General features: G+C 52.8%; 1 protein-coding gene across 2 annotated transcripts; it reads left to right on the forward strand.

Moving 5' to 3' along the window:
* The first annotated feature begins 770 nt into the window (after nt 1-770).
* Nucleotides 771-24,869, forward strand: TTC22 (tetratricopeptide repeat domain 22). 2 transcript variants are annotated; one of them, XM_081489127.1, is made up of 7 exons: nt 771-2,291; nt 17,838-17,893; nt 18,102-18,217; nt 18,842-18,960; nt 20,462-20,623; nt 22,975-23,127; nt 23,702-24,869. In XM_081489127.1, exons 1-7 carry the CDS (start codon nt 1,725-1,727, stop codon nt 24,236-24,238), a joined length of 1,710 nt encoding a protein of 569 aa, XP_081345253.1. In that variant the 5' UTR covers nt 771-1,724; the 3' UTR covers nt 24,239-24,869. The 2 variants fall into 2 exon arrangements, with proteins under 2 accessions (XP_081345253.1, XP_081345252.1); XM_081489126.1 differs by having other exon boundaries at nt 1,598-2,291; nt 22,924-23,127.
* The last annotated feature ends 470 nt before the right edge of the window (nt 24,870-25,339 follow it).

Here is a 25,339-nt window from a genome sequence, read left to right on the forward strand (position 1 = left end):
CAAAGTTTCAGTTTGGGAAGACGAAAAAGTTCTGGAGGTGGATGGTAGTGATGGTTGCACAATGTGACTATACTTGGTGCTACTGACTGTACAGTTAAAAATGGTTAAAATGGTAAATTTTATGTAATGGTTAAGATGGTAATTTTATGACAATGAAAAGAGGGGGAAAAGTCAAACACCCCAGGAATCCATCTCTGATCTTCCCAAGCAGATCAGGAGCCCACGTTTCATCTCATGATCACCAGCAATTTATATTAACAACTTTTCATTAAGATTGTTAAATTTCACATTTTAAATTATGGGTGAAAAATATCTCCAGAATGCTGTTTTAATTTGCCATTTTATTGCTCAAGTCAAATATTTTTTTCCAAGTTTACAAATTGGCTCTATTTCCTCTTCTGAAAATGCTGACTGGTTTTTTCATGAAGCTAAAGTAACAGGGTCTTAGGAGCCCAGCCCCAGATAAAATGAAGGGTGGGAGGAACTCCGAAGTTCAGACCTGAAAAATCCAAGTCCTGGAGGACTAGCAGCTTTGAGGCAGGGACCACAGTCCTTCTTCTAGAGGACAGGGGCTAATGCCAGGCCTGGGGGAACATTGGCAAGAGCAAGAAAACCCAGAGTGCAGAATGAGTGGGAGCTGGTAGCTAGCTATCCAGAGTGACATTTATCAAGTTTACCCAGACATCTACCCTGGTCCTGGGGGAGGGAGTATCACCCTCATGTCACAGATGAGGGAAGAATAAAGTGTGAAGTAATCTAGAGACTCATTCACACATTGGGTGCATCACTCATTCACACACTGTGCTAAGTTGCTTCAGTTGTGTCCAACTCTTTGGATCCCTATGGACTGTAGCCCACCAGGCTCCTCTGTCCATGGAATTCTCCAAACAAGAATTTTGGAGTGAGTTGCCATGCCCTCCTCCAGGGGATCTTCCCAACCCAGGGATCGAACCTGTATCTCCTCCAACTCCTGTATTGCAGGCGAATTCTTTACCCCTGAGCCACCAGAGAAGCCCCATTCACACAGTATCAGGGATTAAAAGCAGCACAGGAAACCCTGTCTTTCCACTGGGGCCCCACTGCAGGGCAGAGAGGAGGCAGAGAAATCCCAAGTGGGGAGGCCTGATGAATAACGGCTAAGGAAGATCTGCAGAAGGGGACAGGCAAGGCAAACACTGAGGAGCTGTGGAGGAGCTGGGACAGCAGCAGGAGTGAGGGCAGCTTCGGTGCCGTCTGGAAGGGCCAGGCCCGACTCGGTGAGCTCACGCAGGGTGGAGGAGTGCTCACGGAGGAAGGGCCTGGCTTGGGGTTCAGCAGACTGGGTTCCAGGCCTGCTTGGGCACACCCAATTCTGTGACCTGGGCAAGTACTTTTCTCGTCTGAGCTTCACTTTTTCTCATCTGCTGAGCAGAGAGAGTAAAAGCACACGTTTTGCCAGGTACTGGGCGTTACACACCCCGCATTTGGCACTCCACCTGTGTATCAGGCACACCTGGTTGTGCAATGCAGGCGTCTAAAAGCCGCTGAGCAGCGAAAGCGGAAACACCCACAGGGCGCTCCTGAGTCGCTCTGACCCACCCACCGGCGGGCGGCGCCGGGGATGGGAGGTGGCTGCGCCCCAGGCTTCTGCGCGCTGACCCTATCCTCCCGCGCCAGGCTCGCTGGAGGGGCGCCCCCATCCACTGCAGCCTTGGGGGCCAGGCCCGGGGAGCCGCCGGGCAGCCATGGCGGAGCCCGATGCCGCGGCCGAGGACCTGGACGCCCTTATCGACGACCTGGACTACCTCCCGGGCCACTTCCATCTGGAGATGCAGCTGAACTTCGAGCCGCGCTCGCCGGCCTCGCTCCGCGCCCGGGACCTGAAGCTGCAGCGGGAGGGACTGTGGCAGGAGCTGGAGCTGGCAGCCGCTCCGCAGCGCCCCGCCGTGCGCCACCTCCTGGGAGCCTTCGCCTTCTACCTGGAGGAACTGGACGAGGCCCGCGAGCGCTTCCTCGAGGTGGCCCGCGAGGATCCGGGTAACCTCAACGCCTGGGCCAATCTGGCGCACGTGTATGGGCGGCTGGGGCAGGAGGAAGAGGAGGAGGCGTGCGCCGGGCAGCTGGCCAGCCTCATGGGCCTGGCGGGAGGCCGCGGGGCAGCCGAGGACCCCCAGCTCCGCGCCGCGCGCTGCCTGGCGGAGCAGGGCTACGCGCATGGCTTCGACGTGGGCTGCGCCAGCCCGGAGGAGCGAGCGCGCGTGCTGGAGGCTGGCATCGCGCTCTACGACAAGGCGCTGGGCTACGCGCAGCAGGTGGGTGACGTCTCCAGGTTGGGAGGGCTGGGGTCGCGGCCCCTAACGTCCACAGGGTCGCCCATGGCCCCCACATTCTCCCCTGGTCCCTGCCGTTTGGCTTCCGGAATACGATTCCAGTGTGCCTCTCCCCGCTTGAGTCCCAGACTGGGCTTGTAGCTTTTCTCTGCTGGACTAGGGAGTGGACCCACACCCCAGCCGGTTAGCCTGCCTAGGTTTCTTTGCTGGCAGTACCGCAAACTCAGCAAGCCAACTTACCCCTCTCATCTTGTTCCTCCAAGTACCTATCCCTAAACCTGTGTGCACCCACCTCACTATAAGGCACAGCTCTGCATCCTGCCAGAAACTGGAAGCATTCTTGACTCCTTTCTCCTCCTCACCCACCATCCCCATCCACTCAGACCCCAGATTCCGTCCATCCCACCTCCTCATATCTCCGTGGCCTATCCACTCCTCTAATGCCTGCCTCCACCAGCCCAGCCTCCATCATTCCCTGCCTGTACCAGTGTGGTCGCCACCATCCTGCCTGGGTTTCTGCCCTCTGACTTGAACCTTCTGCCTCCACCCTGCTGCCAAGTGTTCATGTTGCTCAGTCTTTCTGGTCACATCCCTCAGCTGCTTACAACCCCCAGTGACTCCCCACTGCCTAGCAGATAAGTTCCAGGCTCTCTGGTGGGCACTGGAGACCCTCTGTGATCTTGCTCTCTGCCTTCCCTCTTCCATGTTCCCCCTTACAGCCAAGCTTTTGCCCTTGCTTCCTGTGGGTCAGGTCTCCTCACAGCCCACCTTGGCACGTCTTCAGCCTCTTTCTGAAGTGCCCTTTGCTCCACCCTTGCCTGGAAGGTTCTCCTTGCTCTCAGATATCCCCTCCACTGACTTCACCAGGCTGGGTTAGGAACTCCTTGGGGCTCCTACATTGCTGTTCACACTGTCCATTTACAAGTCTGTCTCCCCATCTCAACCTTGAGGTTTTAAGAGTAGGGACGTCTATGTGTAAACTTAATACCTGGCATGGTACCTGGACACAGCGGGACTCTCTTGAGTGAATGTCTGTGTGGTGTAGGCCTGGCACTAAACAGACAAATACTGGGTATATGAGTTACCCATTGTTGTATAACAAATACCCTCTGAAATTTAGCAGCTTGAAACAATAAGCACTGACGGTCTCAGAGTGTATGTGCTTAAGAACCTAGGCATGGTTCAGCTAGGTGCCTCTAGGCTGCAGTCTCATCTGAAGGCTCGCTCAGCCTGGGGAACTGAGGGAATCTCCTTCCATGTTCACACACTTGGCTGTTGGCAGAATTCAATTCCTCACTGGCTGTTGGTCAGAGACCTTCCACGGGTCCTTGCCTCATGGATATCCCATTACTTTTCTCTTCATTAGAAGCAAGTCATTAGGTCCAGCCCCCATGCAAAGAGAGGGGGCTACACAGGGACATGAATTGGTGAGGATCACTGGGGGCCATCCCAAAGGCTGCTTGCATTAGATGGCCGACAGTGATGGAGAGGGCCTTATCCTTCTGTTACAGAAGAGGAAACAACAGTTCAGAGAGGTACCGTGACTTTTCCTTGAAGGCAGAGCACAGGCAGCATTGAGCTGGTAATGATGACTTTTTTAAATCATGGTTTAGGTTTGGGATAGTTAAATGACAACAAGCTTTCACACATGAGTAGGATGGCTGCATTCACAAAGCCTCTGCACACCCCCTTGAAACCTTTGCCACCAAAGCTTAAGAGGAAATGTGGAGTCAAGACCTCAGGGACTGCTGTGTGGGAGGCACGGGCTTGACTTAAGGGGAGTAGCTCAGGGTGGAGGTTAAGACAGTAGATGCTGAGTCAGACAGTCCAGGTCCCAATCCCAGTCCTCCATGCTCTCACCTCTAATTGGTCCTTAGCATCACTGAGCTTCCCATTCTAAGAAGTGAGGATAATAATGGTACTTGTATCCTAGGATTCCTCATCTGTAAAATGGGGACATCATCATTTGGTAGATGCCATAACTAAGAGCTGATGTTTGGAAAGCGCCTAGAATAGAGCTTGCACAGGGACAGCAGGATCACAGATAACCCCAGATCTCCCGTTTTAAAGCCTGAGTCTGAGGCCCTGAATGCCAGCTGCTCTCCAGGGAAGACTTGGCCAGCTTGGTATGTTGACTGTGGTCATAGTCTCAGAGAGGGGCCTGAAGAGCCCTGGACTGGGGGCCAGGAGGCCTGGGTTGCCATCTCAGCCGCAGCCACCCACCTTGGGGCCGTCTCCCGTCTGGGCTGCAGTTTCCCCACTGTGAAAGGGGAGTGGGAATGGGGCACTGGATGGTTTCCAAGGTTGCTTCCTGCTCTCAGGAGGGGGCTCACTGGAAGGCTTCCTGGAGGAGGTGGGGAGGGAGGCGGAGGTTTTGGGCATAGGAATGGAATAGAGGCTGACTCCTCCCTCCCTGCTGCTGGTCTGCCCCACCATGGTGGCGGTCGCACCCTCCTCTTTAGGGACCGCCAGAGAGAGTGGCAATCAGGGCCCTGCCCAATGCTTCAGGGAGGGAACTAATGTCTTCGGGTGGGAGGTGGCCGCCAGGCCCTGTGCCATATCCTTGGGCCTGGCCCAGTGGCAGCTCCCCAGGTCTGCACAGAGTGGCTGTGGTCAGCCCCCATCAATCCCAGGAGACAGTTGGGGATTTGGAGCCCTCCCTCCATTTCATCATCTGAGGATTAGGAGAGATCATAATTATAAATCAGCTTTCCAGGTGACGCTAGTGGTAAAGAACCCACCTTCCAATGCAGGAGACATAAGAGACACCGGTTCCATCCCTGGGTCAGGAAGATCCCCTGGAGGAGGGCATGGTAACCCACTCCAATATTCTTGCCTGGAGAATCCCATGGACAGAGGAGTCTGGTGGGCTACAGTCCAAAGGGTCGTAAAGAGTCAGACACAACTGAAGTGACTTAGCAGGCACACATGCACATGCTTATAAACTACCTACACAGAGCAGATGCTCAAGAAATAGTCACAATCAGGAAGACAATGATGATTTCGTATAGTTAGAGCAGAAGGCTTGAGTTCAAGCACCCAGCTCTTATTATTTTGCTGTGCGACTTTGGACAAGTCACTTTTCACCTCTGGCCTCATGTCTGCTTTATAAACAATAACAATAGTTTACTGTGATTATCCAATCAAATCTTGTGGTAAAAGTGCCAATAAACTGTTAAATTATGGGCAAGTCTGAGAGGCACATGCTCAGCCTCTTAACATTTATTGAGCACCTACTGTGTGCCAGGCCCTATCTTTAAGAACTCCTGCCTTTCAGACGGAGAAGGCAATGGCACCCCACTCCAGTACTCTTGCCCGGAAAATCCCGTGGACGGAGGAGCCTGGTAGGCTGCAGTCCATGGGGTCGCTCAGAGTCGGACACGACTGAGCAACTTCACTTTCACTTTTTACTTTCATGCATTGGAGAAGGAAATGGCAACCCACTCCAGTATTCTTGCCTGGAGAATCCCAGGGACAGGGGAGCCTGGTCAGCTGCCGTCCATGGGGTCACACAGAGTCGGACGTGACTGAAGTGACTTAGCAGCAGCAGCCTTTCAGAAGCTCATGGACAAAGGGAGGAGCAAACATTTGTTCGTTCATTAACTAGCCCTCTTGGAGCCCCGTCTCTGGGGGAGTGGTGCAAAGGGATGAGTCAGATGTGCCTATGACTGGCTGAGGTCACAGGCATTTATTGCATAGCCTGTGCCAGGTGACAATCGTCTCTCAGCTCTGTACACCAGTTCAGTTCACTTGCTCAGTCATGTCCAGCTCTTTGCGACCCCATGAACTGCAGCACTCCAGGCCTTCCTGTCCATCACCAACTCCCGGAGTTTATTCAAACTCATGTCCATTGAGTCAGTGATACCATCCAACTATCTCATCCTCTGTTGTCCCCTTCTCTTCCTGCCTTCAATCTTTCCCAGCATCAGGGTCTTTTCAAATGAGTCAGTACTTCACATCAGGTGGCCAAAGTATTGGAGTTTCAGCTTCAGCATCAGTCCTTCCAGTGAATATTCAGGACTGATTTCCTTTAGGATGGACTTGTTGGATCTCCTTGCAGCCCAAGGCACTCTCAAGAGTCTTCTCCAGCACCACAGTTCAAAAGCATCAATTCTTTGGCACTCAGCTTTCTTTATAGTCCAACTCTCATATCCATACATGACTACTGGAAAAACCATAGCTTTGACTAGATGGACCTTTGTTGGCAAAGTAATGTCTCTGCTTTTTAATATGCTGTCTAGGTTGGTCATAACTTTTCTTCCCAGGAGCAAGCATCTTTTAATTTCATGGCTGCAATCACCATCTACAGTGATTTTGGAGCCTAAAAAAATAAAGTCTCTCACTGTTTCCATTGTTTCCCCATCTATTTGCCATGAAGTGATGGGATCAGATGCCATGATCTTAGTTTTCTGAATGTTGAGTTTTAAGCCAACTTTTTCACTCTCCTCTTTCACTTTCATCAAGAGGCTCTTTAGTTCTTCTTCACTTTCTGCCGTAAGGGTGGTGTCATCTGCATATTTAAAGTTATTGATATTTCTCCTGGCAATCTTGATTCCAGCTTGTGCTTCCTTCAGCCCAGAGTTTCTCATGATGTACTCTGCATATAAGTTAAATAAGCAGGGTGACAATATACAGCCTTGATGTGCTCCTTTCCCTATTTGGAACCAGTCATACAGATTTCTCAAGAGGCAGGTCAGGTGATCCAGTATTCCCATCTCTACACCAGTGACCATAGTTTCTGGACCAAAAACAGGACACCCCCCCCCCCCCCGCCCCAGAGGCTGACAAGGGAAGTACACTTTGGGGACATCAAGACCTGTGTTGGAATCAACCAGGACCTGGCAAGTTGAGGTCCTGAGCATAGACTGACAATAACTGAACTTCAGAGAGAGTGTACTTCCTTTCAGTACAAGTGACTGGGGGATGCTTCTGGAAGAAGCAGGAGTGTCCTAGCAGGAATGGGGCGAGGGCACTCCTGGCAGGGGCGTGGTATGTGCAAAGGTCTTTTGGTGACAGCTGAACTGGAGCAGGGGGTGAGGCCTGGAAAGAGGGTGGCCGGAAGCTTCCCAGGGGGAGCACACGGTGGCCCTGCTGATGTGGACTCTGATCCCTGCCCTCCTTAGCTGCATTTCCTCTTTACCTCCCACCTCCCCTTGGCTGCCGTGCTTGTGGGAGGTTAGTTCCCAGACCAGAGATTGAACCCAGAGCCCCTGGTTCAAGAAAAAGCACGAAGTCCTAACCACTGGACTGCCAGGGAATCCCTACTCTTACTTCCCAGGGACTCTAAACTACTCATATTTCTCCAAACATGCTGTGCTATTTCATATCGCCCAATGCAGGAACTGTTCCCTTTGCCTAGAAAGCAAGCTCCATTCATCAAAACCCAGCTCAAATTTCACCTCCATATTGAAGCCTTCCTTCGTACAATGCACACTTTCACACAGTAATTAATATTCATGAACATTCTTCTCCGGGTGCCTTGCAGATTTTATCTTAGTCCTCACAAGATCCTTCTGACCCCATTGTACAGGTGTGGGAACTGAGGCATAGCAAAGCTCAGTAACCTGCCCAAGACTACAGAGCTAGTAAGTGGCAGTTGGGTTCACGCCACTCTGTCTGATTCCAAAGCCTTTGCTCTTTCTGAAGAGGTCGGAGAAGTGGGGTGCAATAAGCATAGAGCAGATGGCCAGTGGGATGGGGAGGGGAGCCCCCCCAAGAGCTGCCTCCTGGAAATCTAGGGTGGAAATGTGGAGAACTGGAGAGAGGGTTGCCACGTATGCAGGTGGGGGATAGGAAGGATGAGGGCAGAGGTGACGTCAGCGCTGGGCTGGCGAAGAAGTGGGAACAGTGGAGCAGCAGCTGAGGAACCCATCATTGAGAGCGTTGCCACCCATAGGAGCCGTGACTGGGGGTCCAACCTTCCAGGTACAGCGACTCTAAGAGATTTCTCATCCTGAGGGGGCCGGGACTATCCCAGGCAGGGAGGAGCCCCCCGGACCTCAAAGATTAAAGATCAGCCAAAGAACCAATGACAGCTGCTCATCTGCTAACTAAAATTACAACGTTATTACAAAACGTTATAAAAGTTAGTAATTCAGCCCACAATCCGAAAACAAGCAGTGTATCTGTGTGCGAGTGGGTGTCTGTGACTTCCCTCTCAGCCCTTCGTTCCCTTTCTTTCCTCATCCTCAAGTTACAAAAACATAATGAGGCAGATTGTTTTATCCATCATTCCTCCCCCATCAGCCCTCCACACACACTCCTAGATGGATTCTTGGTGGAGTCTTGTGGCTGAAGGATATTAAGAGCAAACCCTTTGGAGTTAGACATGGTTTAAATTCCACCTCCTTCGCCGGGTGGCTATGGGCAAGTCACTTCACTTCTCTGAGCCTCAGTTTCCTTATCCGCAAGCTGGAATTCTAACATCATCTCATAGGGTTGCTGCGAGGAGTAAGAGAGAGACTACGCAGGGCTCCAGGCAGAGTGCAGATCATGGTGGGGCCCAGCCCTTCGCCTGCACCCCCTGCCCCGGGCCCCCACGGCCCGGGCTTTGCTGCACAGGAGAGCTGTTCTCAGCCTCTGACTCGTCAACAAGCAGTTTCTCTCTTGCCCCCAAAAGGGTGAGCCCTCTGTCTCTATCTGCCTCCCAGCATCTGGCACAGGGTTGGACCTAAGAGGAATTTGTGACTGTTGCTAAATTTAATTTGGGTTTTTAGTCTTAAAATTCCTATTATTTTTCTAAAATAAGGTAACAAACTTATTTTTCTCTGAAAACAAAATCTCTGTCCCAAGCTGACTCAGTTATGTGAGTTCCTCCCCCTTTTCCTAGAATATTGGTGGCTTCGCACACTCACCCACGTGCACACACACACAGTCATGCAGATCTCTTCCCCCTGCTTCTGGACCGGGGCTGGCCCTGGGTGGTAATAGAAACCAGCACGGCAGTGGGTGCCGTCGACCCAGCCGGTGCACCAGGCACGGAGCTGAGTTTTACATTCATTAGCACATTTCATTTTAGCACATCAAACCTCACAGACACACTGCCGTTGGGTGCTGTGATTCTCTGTCGCACAGAGGACAGAACAGGCTCAAGGTGACCCACAGGCCATCCAGATTTCACCTGGCCAGCTGGGGCGGACAGGACGGAGCCAGTGCTGGGAGGCCCAACAGCCAGCCTCACAAACAAAGGTGTGGGCATTCCACACTGTCACCGCACCCAGCCGGTTGGGACCTAGCGGGAAGGGCCGAGAGGTCACTGCTGGTCAGGATCCAGGGTCCCTGGCATGCACACACCCACATGCCCATACACACACCCACACCTCTGCCACCAGCAGGGAGCAAGACACATATACACACACCCACACCTCTGCCACCAGCAGGGAGGCACATACACACACACACACACCCCTCTGCCACCATCAGGGAGGCACATACACACACACACATACATACCCCTCTTCCACCATCAGGGAGGCGTGCACACACACACACACACACACATCCCTCTGCCACCATCAGGGACACACACACACACACCCCTCTGCCACCATCAGGGAGGCACACACACACACGCACACACCCCTGTTCCACCATCAAGGACACACACACACACACACACACCCCTCTGCCACCATCAGGGAGGCCAGGCCCAGGACCAGGGAACTCCTCAAGGAGCAGCCCTCTCAATGGGTTTCTGCTCTCCCTCAGCCTCCCTTCTCATTCTCCCAGTCACTGCCCCCCCGCCAGCAATGCAGCTGCCCAAGACCCTGACGACTGGGCCCACTGTGCATACACAGGCACTGCTGGAACCCCGCAGTCAGAGCGTTGGTGTGGGAGTCTGCAAGCTGCAGGACACCCTGAGTGACCTGGGCTGGCTGCGCAACCTCTCTGAGTGTCCCTGTCTCCCTCTGTGAAACGGGGACAGTGGTACCAGCCTGATGGGGGTGCGGGAGGAGGCAACGGGGTCACAGAGGGAAGCCTGGATGGATGCAACCTGCTCATCCTCAACCCCTGATGGGGCAGCCAAGACTCCTTCTAAGTGAGCGTGCACCCTCCTCTCTGCCTTCTCAGGCTTCCTCCTGCCTCTTCCTGAGCTCGCCCTCAGCTCTGCCCAGAGCCAGCTTTGGGAAAAGAACAATGAAATTGGGAGAAGACCCCACTTGGAGCCAGGGGTCAGGATTTGGGTTCCTGGCTCAGCCCTGCCTGACTGGCTGTGCGAGGTGGGAAAGTCCTCCTCCATCACTGCACTGAAGTGGTGGCTGGGCTGATTTCAGGGACAGGAACGGCTTTGAGAGCAAGAGGTGGGGGGAGAAACAAACCTCCTGGCAGAATAAAACACATAAACACACAGAGGGAGGAAGGAAACCACAGCTGGAGAATGTCAGGAATGGTCTTTTGAGGACGTTAGACTTGATTTCCAACTTTTGAGATCATGGACAGGGTTTGCAAACACACATGCACAGGCACATGCACACACACATACACACACACACACACACACACACACACGTATACTTACATTCATGGCTCCACAAATCTGAGTGATTTCATTTGGTTCCGCTAGAAAAGGAGCTGGATGACTGACACTAGACAGTGAGCTAGAGACTGTGCACTCATGTGCTTTTCACAGATTATCTCACCTGAACCTCCTAGAAATGCTGGGGAATCAGAACTGTTATTAACCCCATTCTACAGATGAGCAAACTGAGGCTCCAAGATGTGTAGTGACTTGCTCAAGGGCACACAGTCATGAGTGGCTGGCTGGAAATGGACTCAGGTCTCTCCAACATAAAGCCCTGGCTGAGGGACAGCTTTCCTGAGGCTCTGCCCCCAGCCTTTGATGGCCTTGGTGCCATAACAGCACTTTCTGAGTTTGCTGCTGGCTTTATTCCCTCTGTTTCTGGCAATCTGGAGAACTGGTTCTCCCCTCCTCTTTGATACAAGACCCCAGAGCCAAAGCTCCCTTTAGCATCATCTGATCCCACTGCCTTCTTTACAGGAAGAAAAACAGTGTGTTAAGGGCGCACACAGCCCAGACCCACGGGAGGAGTTGAGAAAAGGCAGGCATCACTGTTATTACCACAGAGGGCAGGAGACTTCGTCAGATCCACCCAGTGCCGGAGTTGGGTTTGGACCCGGGATTAGACAGAGCCCCTTTTCTCTAGGGACCATGGACTAGAGAAATGGCTCTGGATCTAGGACCAGAAAGGGGGTGATGATCTTAAAATCCATGAAGACCATGCAGGGAACCCAGTCAGGGCTGAACAGGTAACACCTCCATGGCTCAGCACCTATCCCCCCAACGCCCTCTGCCCAGTCACGCCGGACCACTCTCACCTACACACCTGTGAGACGCAAGACCAGTGGGTCATGCCCGCTTATAGATGTGGAACCTGAGGCCCAGGCTGGGCCAGTGGGCTTTCCAGGAACCCTGGGGGAGGTAGAGGCAGTGGGGGGTGACTCCAATCCCAGCCCTCTGTTTACCCCCACTGAGGCAGGAGCTGGGTGAGGAGAACCTCGCCTGCCCTACCTTTCTGGGGCAGGCCCCCATGGGAGCCAGGTGGGGTGGGGCGGGGCTCCGCGTGCAGAGCCCAGAGGCTGCTCTGTGTCATCACCGAGGACATTCTAGTTGAGCAGGAAAAGCTTATTTCTGAGGCCTGCCACCTGGTGACTTTGATTTCTGCAGCATCAGCCTCCACAGGGTCGGTGTGATGAGGTGGAAAGAACAGGGGCACTGGAGGGGGGCAGATCTGAACTTGAATCCTGGCACTTTCCCCCTGACCTGTGGGGCTGGCTGGGTGGCTCTTCTTAGTCTCTGTCTCCTCACCAGTAAAAGGAGGAGGACGTGTTCCACCTTCTCAGTCTGCTGTGCCGGTTCAGGGCCACAGTGCACGGGAGTGCCCAGTGGACAGTCGGCGGTCGAGAAATGTTCATTCTCTTTCCTCCTTCTCATTGCCCCTCCCCTGAAAGAGAATTAGTCAGCTCTCAGGAACTGACTCTGAAACACAGATTACAAAGTCCTCAGGGGCAAAGTTTGAACCGCAAGGCAGACATTTTCCTTCAGAAAAACTGAACACAACTGAAGATATGTACACACACACAGCACCTATGCAAACACACACACATACACACACACACACACATAGAGCCTATGCAAACACACATAGATTAATAAGCCGTTGGTAGAGAGCTTCTACTGAAATCCCCTAAAATAGCTAAAGTGAAAGTCGCTCAGTATGTCCGACTCTTTGCAACCCCATGGACTATACAGTCCATGGAATTCTCCAGGCCAGAATACTGAAGTGGATAGCCTTTCCCTTCTCCAGGGGATTTTCCCAACCCAGGGATTGAACCCATGTCTCCCGCATTGCAGACGGATTCTTTACCAGCTGAGCCCAACATTTCCTTCTTTGGGGGTCACCTTTTGAAGTAAATGGACTAGCCATCTGAGACCCATCCTTATATCTGCCAAGTTAGCCCACACCTGCTCTGTAGGGTCTCATCCTAACCCTGATATTCACTATAGGTTCTGCCAGATCACCCACCTTTGTCAATTACCCACTCAGCTGTGGCCGCATGGATCTTCAGGCTTCCCTGCGGATCACAACCGCTGATCCTTTTGCTCTGTTAAAAAGAGATACACTGGCCTGCCATTTTCACTTGGCTCTCCACGGTGCGAGAGTCTAGTGTAGTGTTTCTATCAGGTTCCCAGGTGATGCTGATGCTGCTGTCACGAGACCCCACTTTGAGAACCACTCATCTGGGGTAGTTAGGTGCAGGGACTCTGGGGCTAAGCTGCTGGGTTCCCAGCTGTGCTACCGTCTAGCAGGGCCACTTAGGGCCACAGGTGCCTTTTCTGTAAAATCAGGATAATTGTAGTCCTTAGCTTCTTGGTAACCCATGTAAATTATGTGCCTCGTTTATAGTAAGTGCTCAATAAAATGCACTTTTATTCATTTAGCAAAACCCCCAGCATTTCCAGGTTTCAGTCCAGGCTGTCACACTTGTCGTGTGTCTTTAAGGACATCATCTCACCTCAATGTTCCCATCTGTACTAACAGGGTGATGATGACCCACTTTACATTCCACACAGGGCTTTCTGAGGATCACATGGCATCTGCAATGAGTGTACTTTGTAAATGGTAAGCACCATACAAGAGTTGCAGCGAGGTATTGGGGTAACAACATGACCTTGAAGAGGGATACCCAGCGTGAAATATCAAAAGAAGTAGGCACAACTCTACCTCTGTGAGCCTTGGCCTCCCCATCTCTAAAATGAGGGAAATACCGGTGAGGGCCTCAGAGGAGCTGGGACATGTCCTGAGAACCCTTGCCTGTGCCTCACTCTCACCCTCAGTTAGTACTAGGATCTACCCAGCTACTGAAGGGCAGCGCTGGAGCCTGGGCCCTGCTTCATCCCCTCCCACAGGTCTGCCACAGAGCAGCCACTGAACTTGAGCCCCTCCAGCTTGAAGCCTGGGCGGACTCTTCCACCGGCCAGCGCCCCCTTGTAGGCCCTGGAGCCCCCAGTTCATGGGGTCCCAATGAGGATGAACAACAGAAAGGGTGGAGCGTCCCACCCCAGCTCACCCGGGGCGGCCCTCAGTCAACATTCTTCTCTTGGCAGAGGTCCTGCCAGCCCCCTCCCAGGCTGCCTCCAAATATACTGCCTCTGGGAGCCATCAGCTCTGGAAGTGAATTCCTTGCAGCGGTCAGAGGTTTCACAGCAACTTCATTCTCCAGGAGAGCGGAGGAACACCACCCCCCTTCTCCAGGAGGGGAGGGGGCAGTCAGAGGCCTGTTTAATTTAATTTAACGCACCATGGCTTGCCAGGTTGCCCCTGGTAACAGCTTCAGCTGCTGCTTCAGTTACAACCAGAAGGATTTTTAAAGAGACAGCTCATTTTAGGACCAGAATTGCACAGCAGAGTGAATGGTCTCTCTCTCTCTACCAGGAATGGAGGTTTGGAACCCAAGCACAGGGAGGCCTCAAGCCAGGTCTGTTTATACCATTAACTCCACTTCTAATTTGCAACCCTATAAGCCCTCCTGCAAATGGTACCTTGAGTGGAATCTGAGGAGGGACTCCATTTGGAATTTGTCATAGAGATGTCACTCATCTAGCTACTTCTCTGAAAATCACAGTTCTAGTCTTCAAGTAGAAGGGAAGCGAGTTAACATTCTGGAGTTGCCCCGGCAATTCAAGCACTCTGCCACTAGATGGTAGTATTGCTCACTTAGTGCAAACAATTACCAGGTTTAACTTAAAAGACTATCAGAATAGTGGTGAAACCACAGGGTTTCAAGTCTTGATAGTAACCAGTGTGTCACACTGAGCAAGCTGCTTCACCTTTGTGGTCTCAGTGTTCTCAGGGATATAATAACGGGATTGATCAAAATAACCGAGTGCTGTTGACAAGGGTTGGGGCTAGCACTATGAAGGCATGAGTTTATGTCCCAACTCTGTCATACACTAACTGTGTGATTTGGACACATAACTTAATTTCTTGCATCTTGAATACCAAACAAGAGGGTGGCTATGCCCCAGGGAGAGCCTGAGAATAGCACATTGCTCTTCAACCTTGGGGACCTGTGGACCCTACGGGGCATCCGAGGCCCTAGGAGCACAGTGGTGGGGGGTGCTGTTAGAGAGTGGGGTAAGGCAGGTTGGCTCTCGATGCCAGAGCCTGAGACCTCGACACCCCATCTAGAACTGAAATAGTGTAAAGCAGCCTCCCAGACACTCCTAACCCTACACGTCTCTAGCCCAAACCAGGAGAAAGGGGGCAGATATTTATGGATGTTTGTGGAAGGCTGGGCACTGCCTCACAATGCCCTTTTGCAGATAAGGATATAGCCTCTAAGGAGTAACACATCCACCCAGGGCCACCCTTCTCTTGTGGCCAGGCCTGTTAGCCACCGAGCCTCCACTCAGGGCACTGCAGCCCTCTCCTTGTCCAGTACAACTACTGTCTCTCTGGTCATGTTTCCTTGTCAGGGGCCTGAAAAGGGGAGCAGGTTCTGTGCCTCCCCACCATGACTCAGCCTGGCCAACCTCAAAGTGGGCATGAAACCAGAGGTCATGGGATCATACCCACAGGCAGCCAGGGAGCCTGAAGCACACGTGCTTTGGTCCTTCATGTGGACAGGTGCTGGCCTTGTGGCAAGGTCCTTGGCCAGCTGGGCCTGTGAACCTGAGTCCCTTCCCATGTCCCAGGTCCTGCAGAGGTACAGCAGGTAAGGTTATCCGGCAGCCCATCCCAGCTCTTTGCTTTGGTCAGTGTCCTCCACTGTGCTCTCATAGATGCCCCTTAATCCTTAGACCTGCCAGCTCCCTTCCAGACAGCCCTGTTCCCAGCCAAAGCCCCCATATACATATTCCCACCTAAGTTAACAGGGTAACTTTCCAAGGTGATGTGGACATAAAAACACACGGGATCCTGGCACTCCCCAGCTCAAACCCTTGCTATGGCTCCCCATTGCCTTGCAGATGACTTCCAGGTTCTGAGCCTGGCATTCAGGGGCCCCTCCTGATGTGCCCCTGCTGGCTCCTCCCTTTGCCCCTTATAACTGGGGTGCTGGTCACCCCAGGCTGCATACAGCCCCTGACACACCGGCTCACTCATCTCTGATGCCCTCCATCTGATGTCCTCTCTCACTGTATCCACCTTGGTGGTTCCTACTTGTCCCTGAGAACCCTGCTCCAGCACGCCCTCCTCTGGAAGCCTTGGGGGTCCCCTTGAATCATGTAGGAAACCTCCTCCCACAGCCCCTGGTATTCCTTCTGCTCATTGTGTCTTGGTCTGGCTTTCCCACCAGACCTGGCTTAGGCCTGGGCTCACACTTCTCTCCTATGGGCAGTCACACCACTCACTGGGATCGACTCACAGGTCCCCCTTCCTCTCTTTCTCTGAACAGGCCGCCCCAGAACAGCCACAGCCCAACTTGTCAGTATTAGCTCCCCCTACACCTCCATTCTATCTCACCATGCTCCATGCTCCTCAACTGCCCACACGTGTCCAGGCTGAGCCTCCATCTGGAATGCCCTTGTGCCCCGCCCCACCCTCTGAAATACCACTCCAATTTAAGACCTACCTCACAGCCCACCCAGTGTGTGTGTGTGAGCCACTCAGTCATGTCTGACTCTTTGCAACTCCGTGGATGATAGCCCACCATGCTCCTCTGTCCATGGAATTCTTCAGGCAAACACTAGAGTGGATTGCCATTCCCTTCTCCAGGGGATCTTCCCAATCCAGGGGTTGAACCTGTGTCTCCTGCACTGCAGGCAGATTCTTTACCATCAGCCCTCTGTGAGACCTTCTGAATCTTCTGAGTGGAAATGGCCTCACCCTCCTGCTCCATTTGTCTACATCCACCTCTTGGTCTTGATCAAATTCTGCTTCATATTATAGCTATTGGTAAGCCAGTGTGATGAAAGGAGCAAGGGCTTTGGAGACTAACAAATGGGGTTCAAATCCCAGCTCTGACACTTGCATGCTGTGTGACCTTGGGCGAGTCATTCTACCTCTCTGAACCTCAATCTGTGCCTCTGTAAAATGGGAGTGACACCTACCTCTTAGGTTGTGAGATTAAGATGATGGGTGTCAGATCCTGGCACATGGCAGGTGCCCCTTCAAGCCCTATTATTTATGCCTAAGTCTGTCTTCCCAGGCAGGTTGTAAGTCCATCCAGGGTGCGGGTCCCATTCAGTGCCACAGTCCATAAGCACCCAGCACAGGGCCTCACACCACAGATGGCCAGAAATGCTGGCTTGACTGAACACTTTGTTCTAACTACTGAGGGTGGGGGGTGGAGGCATAATGGGACCCTAAGCTGAGAAGGCCACGGTGGGTGGGGGGTGGTGAGTGCAGAATGAAGCCTGGAAATCAACCACCAGAGATGAATGTGGAGGGAGGGGCCGGAGCCTGAGGCAGAGCTGCTGATATGCACTGGGGGTTTTATTGGTTTTCATTAAAATTCCTTCCAGAGGCAGGAGCAGCTACTCCCATAAATAACGGCATAAATATTTTATCTGGTGCCCAAGTCAGTCTAAATGCACAGCAAAGTTGGCAAGAATAACAATAGGAAACAAGTTTAGGGGGGGACCCTGGGCTTCAGCTAAACTCACTCACTTGTCCAAAGGGGCTTCTCAGGAAGGTGGAAGGCGAGAGGTGGAGCCAAAGGGGAGATGCAGATAGAAGGCGGGGAAGAGAGAAAGTGACCAGTGGAGTGTGGGCCTTGTGGTGGGGGGATCGGGAGCCCAGGGGAGGGGAGGGGAAGAAATGGATCCCGCCCCTGCTCTGTGATGGACCCCTTGCTTGGGGCATTCACTCAGGTCATCTTGTCAAATCCTCTGTGGTCAGAGAAGTGTAGTGACTTGCCCAGGGTCACCCGGCCAGCCAGTGGCAGAACCAGGCAGGATTATGATCAAGAGTGTACTTGCTGCTTCTTGGGGTTCAGGGAAAGCATGGGACTCTATGAACAATGTGCCTCAATAGAGGCAGTACAAGCCATTCTCTGCTTCCCTAGATCCCAATGGAGGAGAAAAGGGGCTGGTACTTCACCATGGCAACGCTCTTCATCAGGTCAGGCTGGGGTTGGGGATGGGATGGTGGGGAGGGACAGGGGTGGGGGGGAGATGAGGCCTGGAACCCAGGGGTGAAATGGCTGAGCCCATCTCCATGGCAAGGGTGCTCCAAGTTCTCCTCCCTGCCACTGGCCTGGAGAGGATTTGAGGCAACCTGGGGACCACTGGGAGGGTCCTGATCAGCCACATACCCTTCTCTGGCACAGGTTAGATGGCATATTCCTGGAGCTGGGCAGCAAGGAGCAGAAGAGGCTGCCAGCCTTCAACCGTACGCTGGCCCTGCTGCAGCAAGTCCTCAAGTCCTCGGACCCCCACCCCCAAGGTCGGGCTCGTGGGGGCGGGCAGGGGGGAATGGTAAGGGGTTAGGCTCTCCCTGCACCCTTCACCAGCCCTGCCAGTCTTGTCACTGTCCCACCTCCAGTTCTGTTTCTCTCTCCCTCACCCTGTCTCCTCCCCTCCCTGTCCCCCTCAAGGAGCTCACACCAGTCACCCAGCAAACGTGTGCCTGCACATCACTCCAAGGGCACGTGTCCAGGCCTGTCTGCAGCCCAGAGTGAGAGACAGAGCTCTCCCCATTTCAGCCTCTTATCCCCGTTTTGTGGTGGGGGAATTAAAGCCCTTCTGGAGACGGGTGGGGTCACTGTCACTCAGGGACCAGAGCTACAGAGCTGGGGTCAGAGAGCAGAAGGCACCCTCTGTGAGGGCCCCTAAGGGACGTAGAAAACACAGAACTAGCACGGAAATCCTTCCTCCCTTCACTCGCAAGTCCCCTCTGCCCTCCTTTGTTTCTCTTTCTCCCCGGGTGGCCCGCAGTGATTTCTGCCCCTGCCCCCCACCTTGTCCTCCCAGGGCTGACCCCTGGGTGGTGCTGGCCCCTGCTTCCTCGCAGCTCCCCTCCTCTTCCCCACCCGCTACCCCCTGAGACACCTCTCCCCCTGACCCCCAGCTCTGGCCTGGTGCTACCTGGGGATGCTGCTGGAGAGAAAGGACACGTTCTCCACCACACCCATGGGTGTCCATGACTGCGGGTTTTCAGGAACTGACCCCCTGGACTGCTTTGGCAAGGTATGTGCCCCTGGTTACACTCACCCTCCAAACCTGGACAAAGCCTGACACCCCAGCCTCCTCTCCCTGGAACCCACTGCTTCTCCAGGTTTCTCCCCACCTCCACACTCTACTCAGGAAGTGCCCTTATTCCAGACCTTTCTCTCCATCCCAAACAAAAGCAAAGTGAGTCAGACCCTCCCAATGCCTGGTCTGGCCTACCCCATTTTCCAGGCCTGTCTTCTAAGCTAGTTGCAATTTTCCAATGCTTTGGCCTCCTGATGCAAAGAACTGACTCATTGGAAAAGACCCTGATGCTGGGAAAGATTGAAGGCAGGAGGAGAAGGGGACAACAGAGAATGAGATGGTTGGATGGCATCACCGACTTGATGGACATGAGTTTGAGCAAGCTCTGGCAGTTAGTGATGGACAGGGAAGCCTGGCGTGCTGCATTTCATGGGGTTGCAAAGAGTCAGATACAACTGAGCGACTGAACTGAACTGAAACCTCAGGCTTTTCCCCTTTGCAGCCCCATGGCACGGTGGAAAGAAAATGAGCTTGGCACGGTGTGGATGCCAGCTCTGCTCACAGGCCCTGTGACCCTAAAACAAGTCACTTCCATCCCTGAACCTCCTTATATGTTGCTTATGTGATCTGTCCACCTTCTAGGATATTGAGAGACTCAAAGAAGGTAGTGGATGAAACTGTCTACTGTAAAATTTAAAGTGTTGCTCAAGCCTTATTCTTGATACCTTGTTTCAGTGGCAGTTTTCACACTGAGTTCAGTTTTTTAAGATTTTCCTGGAGGACAGTTACCCAGTGATTCTTATCCCCCTGTACAGTCAGCATGATGCCCTGGGGCAGGTCACTAGTGTTGGCTGGTCACTAGTGTTGGTGGGTGATGAGCAGTTTCTTGGTGAGAGATCTCAGAACAGAGTGGAGCATAAACTCTAGTTCACATGTGCTCCAAGAGTTGTGTCTGATTTAACACACTGCTTCTGCCCCTCCTTGGGAACCTACTCTGTGCCAAGCACAAAAGTAGAGAGACAGGGCCCCTGCCCTGCAGGAGTTCACTGTCTCAGGGGCAGCAACAAACACAAGGCAGGAGCTGTCAGTAACTGTACTGGGAGTGGGGCGAGTGCTGGGGCCCGGGTAGAAACAGTGTGTGAGTTTGGGGGAGGTAGAGGCTGATTCTGGCCCCTCTTCCCACCTGTCCTGGAAAAATGAGGGAGCACACATTGATATGTCTGAGCAAGAGGGGTTGACCTGGGGTCTGGAGGGATTCACTGGACATGTCCATGAAAATGGCAGAGAGCATGGCAGTGAATTAGGCTCTTGGGAACTGAGTGTCAATGAGTTGTACCCCAAAGTGTTGGGCTCCATGATATGATTGAACTTAGAGCTGGAAGGTGGATATGGGGGATGAAAATTTTGAGGTGATATGGCCCTACTGAGAGATGACATTCCAATTCTAGCAAACAGCCAGACAGATGGTTTGCTCTTACCCTTGTCCCTTACCCAGGCCATCGAGATTGCCAAGGACCAACTTCCCATCCTTAATCGCCTAGCCAAAATCTTCCACTTCCTCGGAAAGCAGGATATGGCCATTGGCACCTGCAACATGGCCCTGGACATCCTACGAGATCCAGAACTCAACTGGCAGGCATACTGCACAAGGGCCAAGGTGAGTCAGCCTGCAGCTCTGCCTCATCCTGCCATTGAGAATCAGAGAACAAGGGTCAAGACCCTGTGGCCAAAGCCCAGAGGTCAGGGAGCCTTCATGGTAGATGGGAGCTTAGGTGTCATCAAGGCTCACACACAGTTCGTGTTCTCTAAGATTATCGAGTGAGAGAATAAAGGAGCTTCCCACTCACTCCTCATCCCTTCTACAATGACCTGGCCAGCTACCTGCCAGCCCCCTCTCTGATCAGCATCTCAGGCAGTCAGACTGACCTGGGTGGAATTCTGGCCTCTCCATTTATTGCTGTGGGACCTGGGACAAAAGAGCCACTTACTCCTCCAAACCTCCATTCCCAAATCTGTAAGATACGGATCATAACATCTATGTTAACAGGTTGTCAGAAGACCAAGTGAGGTAACATCTAAAGCAGGTGCCAGGAGTATGGGAGGTGCTTATAGAAGGCAGAGGGTATTCTGGAGGAAATCTAATGTTGTAAAGCAGAGCTCTGGCCCTCAACACAGCTAGCCTTGGTTCAAATCCCACTTGGTTCAAATCATCACTTAAGCTCTTGCCTAAATTCCGAGCCCCACTTTCTTCATCTATAAACAGGCTGAAGGTAATTGTACCTGCCTCACAGAGTTGTTATGAGGCTTAAATTAGATTCTGTGTGTAAAACTCAGTACTGAGCACATAGTAAGAGTTCATAAGTGGTTGATTACTATTATTAGGTATATTTTTAACTGGCTCACTGTCTCGTAAGGCAGTCCACTATGGTCATTCAGCTCCGCAGATTACTAATTTAACCAAGAGCTGCCTGCCTCTGGATTCCCCAAACTGGTCCCAGATCTGCCCTCAGGAGTCCCCACAGAACGACCTGCTTGGGCGCAGAGACCTGGACCTCTGACTTTACTTTGCTCCAGACTAAACAGCCTTCTCTATTACCTTTCATGGGGCATGAGGGCGAATCTGCTTCCTGGGTCTTGGTCCTGACGACAAAACCATTTTGCCAGCAGTTACTAGTTAGGCTCTCTGCCTATAAGGCTCTTCTCCCAGATGTCCAGTTGGCTTCCTCCTCACTTCATGGAGGGCTTGAAAAGGCAGCTGCTAGCAGCCATCTTTCTGAAAATGTCAGCCTCTCACCAACACACTATGTTCTCCTGTGTTGGTTTATTTTTTTCTCCTTAGCATTTATCACTCCCTAACATACTATTTGCTGATTTATCATGTTTATTTCTCTCCCTCACCCCCTAGCTAAAACTCATGCTCCACGAAGGCAGGGAATTTTGTCACTTTGCTCTCTGCTATATATCCTAGAACAGTACCTGGCACATAGCAGGCTCCTGACGATCTGTTGAATGAATGAACGAACTGAGCACCTACCAGGTGCTAGGTCCCGGCTAGAAGGTGTTCTCTCCATTGTCACGGTAACTCTCCAAGGAAGATCTTAGTGTACTGATTTTTTGGATGTGGAAAATGAGGCTCACAGAGGTCATGCAAATAAAGAGGAGGAAGGGCTGGAATTCAGCCAAGTTCAACTGGCTCCAAAGCCAAAGCTTCCCACCCCCACCTTATGAAGCTGTCTTAGAACCGGAGCCTACTGATGGCTATAAAGCATTAATACCTTCAATAACAACAACCCCTTTTTCTTACTTCCTCTTTCTCCACGTCTTCCCTACCTCTCCTGAACCTCTAGATTTTCTAAATGCTCCAAACAGATGTGGGGGGAAAGGGAGGAAGTGGTGATGAAAGCAAGGGTCCAGAATCATTTGTAATTTGATGCTTATAAGCTGGGGCCATCTGCCATTCTTCCCACATTACTTGCTTACACAAACCCTCACAAAATCGGTGCTGCCATCCTGTCTCAAATAACTCCCTCGCCTAGTCAGCTGTATCCCATCACCTGTTTATTTTTTCATTGCACTTGTCACCACTTGAAGTGGTACCGTTTACTTGTTTATGATCATCATCCCTATCTGAATGTTAAGTTCTGCCAGGACAGGGACCTCATCTGTCTTATCACCACTGCACTCCAGTACCTAGCACAGGGCCTGGCATATGGTGGGCACTCAGGACATACTTGTTGAATGACTGAGTGAGAGAATGAATGAATGGCTCTTACTTCATCCAACTCCCTTCATTGCACATAGAGGGGAACTAACGCCCAGAAAGAGGCTGGTCCAAGCTGGCACAGGACCAGGACCTAGCACTTCTGAGTTCCAGTCTCAGGGGCTTTCAACTGCACCACAGAAACTCCTTGAGTCGCTGTTGAGGAAAAATACACCGGCTTTATTGATGACAGGCAGGCAGGGGTCCTGGCTTGGAGCACTTTCCCTCAGCTGACTCTCTGTGGGCAGATCCACATCAGAGCCTACCTGCACGACCTGGAGCGGGGCAAGCTGGGGCTTGGGGGCATGCCGGACAGGAACCACCTGGCCTGCGCCAAGGCCGACCTCGAGGAAGTGGTCAAGGTGTGCCCAGGCCTCAAGACTTACCTGGACATCGGCCAGGTAAGGCAGCCTCTTGGCTTGGGTAGTCAATGGCTTACGAAAAGAAACTGTTACCTCTGTAGTGTCAGGCCAGGCCTGGGCACTGAGGACACAGGGAGGCATGTGGGGGCATCCTTGTGCCTGATAACAGTACCTGCTTCCTACAGCTACAGGGAGGGTTATAGGTGGTGATGCACCAACAGTGTTCAGAACAGGGCCCAGTTCTTTCTAAGCACTCAGAAAGCGTGGGCCATTATTTAGTATCCTTCTGTGCCTTTTGTGCACAGGGAATAATTCCCGAGAGGTTACAATATCTTTTGTGAGAGAATACTGCGGCCCTGAGAGGGTCCCGCTCAAGGTTATATGGCCAAGATTGGTGGGGCTGGAGCTGGAATCAGAGAGGGCACTGTCTCCTTCTCCAGGAGAGGGAGACCAAACTTTGCGATGAACAACTGTCGAAGGAGGGAAGGGTGGGAATGAATGCATGGAATTTTTAAAACAGCAAGTTGTGGGAATGGAATGAAGGGGGAGCAGCGAGAGAGCCTAGAGAGCAGTGGAGGAAGGCTCACGCCGCCCCCTCCCCACCCCACCCCAGGTCTACTACTACATGGGCGTGGACGCTGTGCAAGAGCTGCTGGCAGTGGACGAGGCGGCGCTGAACCAGGCGCTGGTCTTCCTGGCCAAGGCCGGCGAATCGGAGCTGGGCGCCACGCTGCCGGAGCTGCAGCTGCTGCGCGGCAAGTGCCTGCGCATCAAGGGCGAGGAGGCCAACGCGGCGGCTTGCTTCAAGCGCGCCGTGGAGCTGGACGACGCAGGCTGCAGCCACGCCGACGGCTTCGGCTGCCTGCTCGAGGCGCTGCTGGCACAGTGGAGCCAGGCGCAGCTCAGCGACCGCGAGGTGGGCCGTGAGGTGGACGTGTGGCTTCGGCGCGCCCAGGACAAGTACCCGGCGGCGCGCCTGCGGCAGGAGCTGCAGCGCGTGTGGCGCGCGCACACGGACGAGGTGCTGGGGCTGGCCCGGGCCTTGGTGGCCCAGGGACGGCCGGCGCTGGTGCGGCTGCTCTTTGAGACCATGGAGCGGAGGGGCGAGAGAGCGAGCTCCCTGCGGGACCGCCGCGCGTTCTCCTTCTGAGGGTCCCTGAGGCTCCCCGCCCCGCCCCACCGCTCGGAGATGGTTGGACCTGGTCCAGGCGCTGGAAACCGGCTCTCTGTGCCATAGGCTGGCGGGTAAGCGGAGACCATCCGAGTCTCTTCCGGGAGTTGGAATGGGGACCTTGAAACACAAGGACAGTGGGACGTGTCCACGGAGGCAAAAGGGCCTGATCCAGGAGAGCAAGGGAGGCTGAGGGCAGACGCGAGGGGCCGGTGGGAAACTGCCAATGCAAGGCCCAAATCGTGCAAATATGCAGAAAAATAACATGGCGTCTCCCCAAGAGATACAGAAGATAATTGCCTCTATTTTGTTAGGTGATCTAGTACCCAGGAGCCTGTTATTGGATTCCCGTGAGCCACTCTCTATCCTTATAATAAGGTCCCCTCTACTTAGGTTGACTGGAGTAGGTTTCAGGTCTCGCAGCGGGAGAAGTCGTGCCTAGAGCAGAAGGCATAGCGGCCAGTGCACAGATAAGGCCAGGGCCGCAGTCTATAGCTGGCTGCTCAGCGCTCTATCCTGCGCTCTAACAGTCTTCCAGCAGCCCTCATTCTTGGCCAGCGTGGTCTGAAAGACCCTCAAACTCCCTGAAATAAAACCCATTGGTAGCATCTTCCCTGACTTCTCTATTCTTGGGGGAATGTAAGGCCCCCACCCAAGGAGGTACCACCTGTGCCCAATCTCAAACCTTCTACCAGACACTGAAGAAAATCTTGGAATTTTACACTCTTGAAATCGAAGTCATAGAATCATAGATGTAGAATTTTATTGTCAAAGACTTCGGATTTGATTGTTAGCAAATCTGGGAACCACAAAGCTAGATTCTTACGGTCCTACTAACGAGCTAATTTAACCTAAAACTCTAAAAAACCAAGTTCTTTCCAGACTGCAAGAGTGTTGGTTGTATGTAATCGCAATGGCAAGACATCCCCCCACCTCCCCGGCCCATAATGGTTTGTGATTTATTTTGCATTTACTTCCCCCACTTAAAAAAAAAAAGTTATACTCACTGCTTTACTCCTTTTCCTGACACTCAGACAGTACCAGGGATAGGCCAGCACCCCTGCCTTACTTCTCACATCC

This window comes from Giraffa tippelskirchi, chromosome 5 (genome assembly GCF_054371585.1).
Source record: "Giraffa tippelskirchi isolate mGirTip1 chromosome 5, T2T-mGirTip1v1.2.pri, whole genome shotgun sequence".
Lineage (NCBI taxonomy): Eukaryota > Metazoa > Chordata > Mammalia > Artiodactyla > Giraffidae > Giraffa > Giraffa tippelskirchi.

Excerpts from the sequence above, each read along its gene's own strand:
- TTC22 (XM_081489126.1), top strand. The coding sequence starts at position 1,725 with ATGGCGGAGCCCGATGCCGCGGCCGAGGACCTGGACGCCCTTATCGAC. Across the intron at positions 2,292-17,837 it reads CGCTGGGCTACGCGCAGCAG|ATCCCAATGGAGGAGAAAAG; the intron begins GTGGGTGACGTC and ends CTGCTTCCCTAG. Across the intron at positions 23,128-23,701 it reads CTTACCTGGACATCGGCCAG|GTCTACTACTACATGGGCGT; the intron begins GTAAGGCAGCCT and ends ACCCCACCCCAG.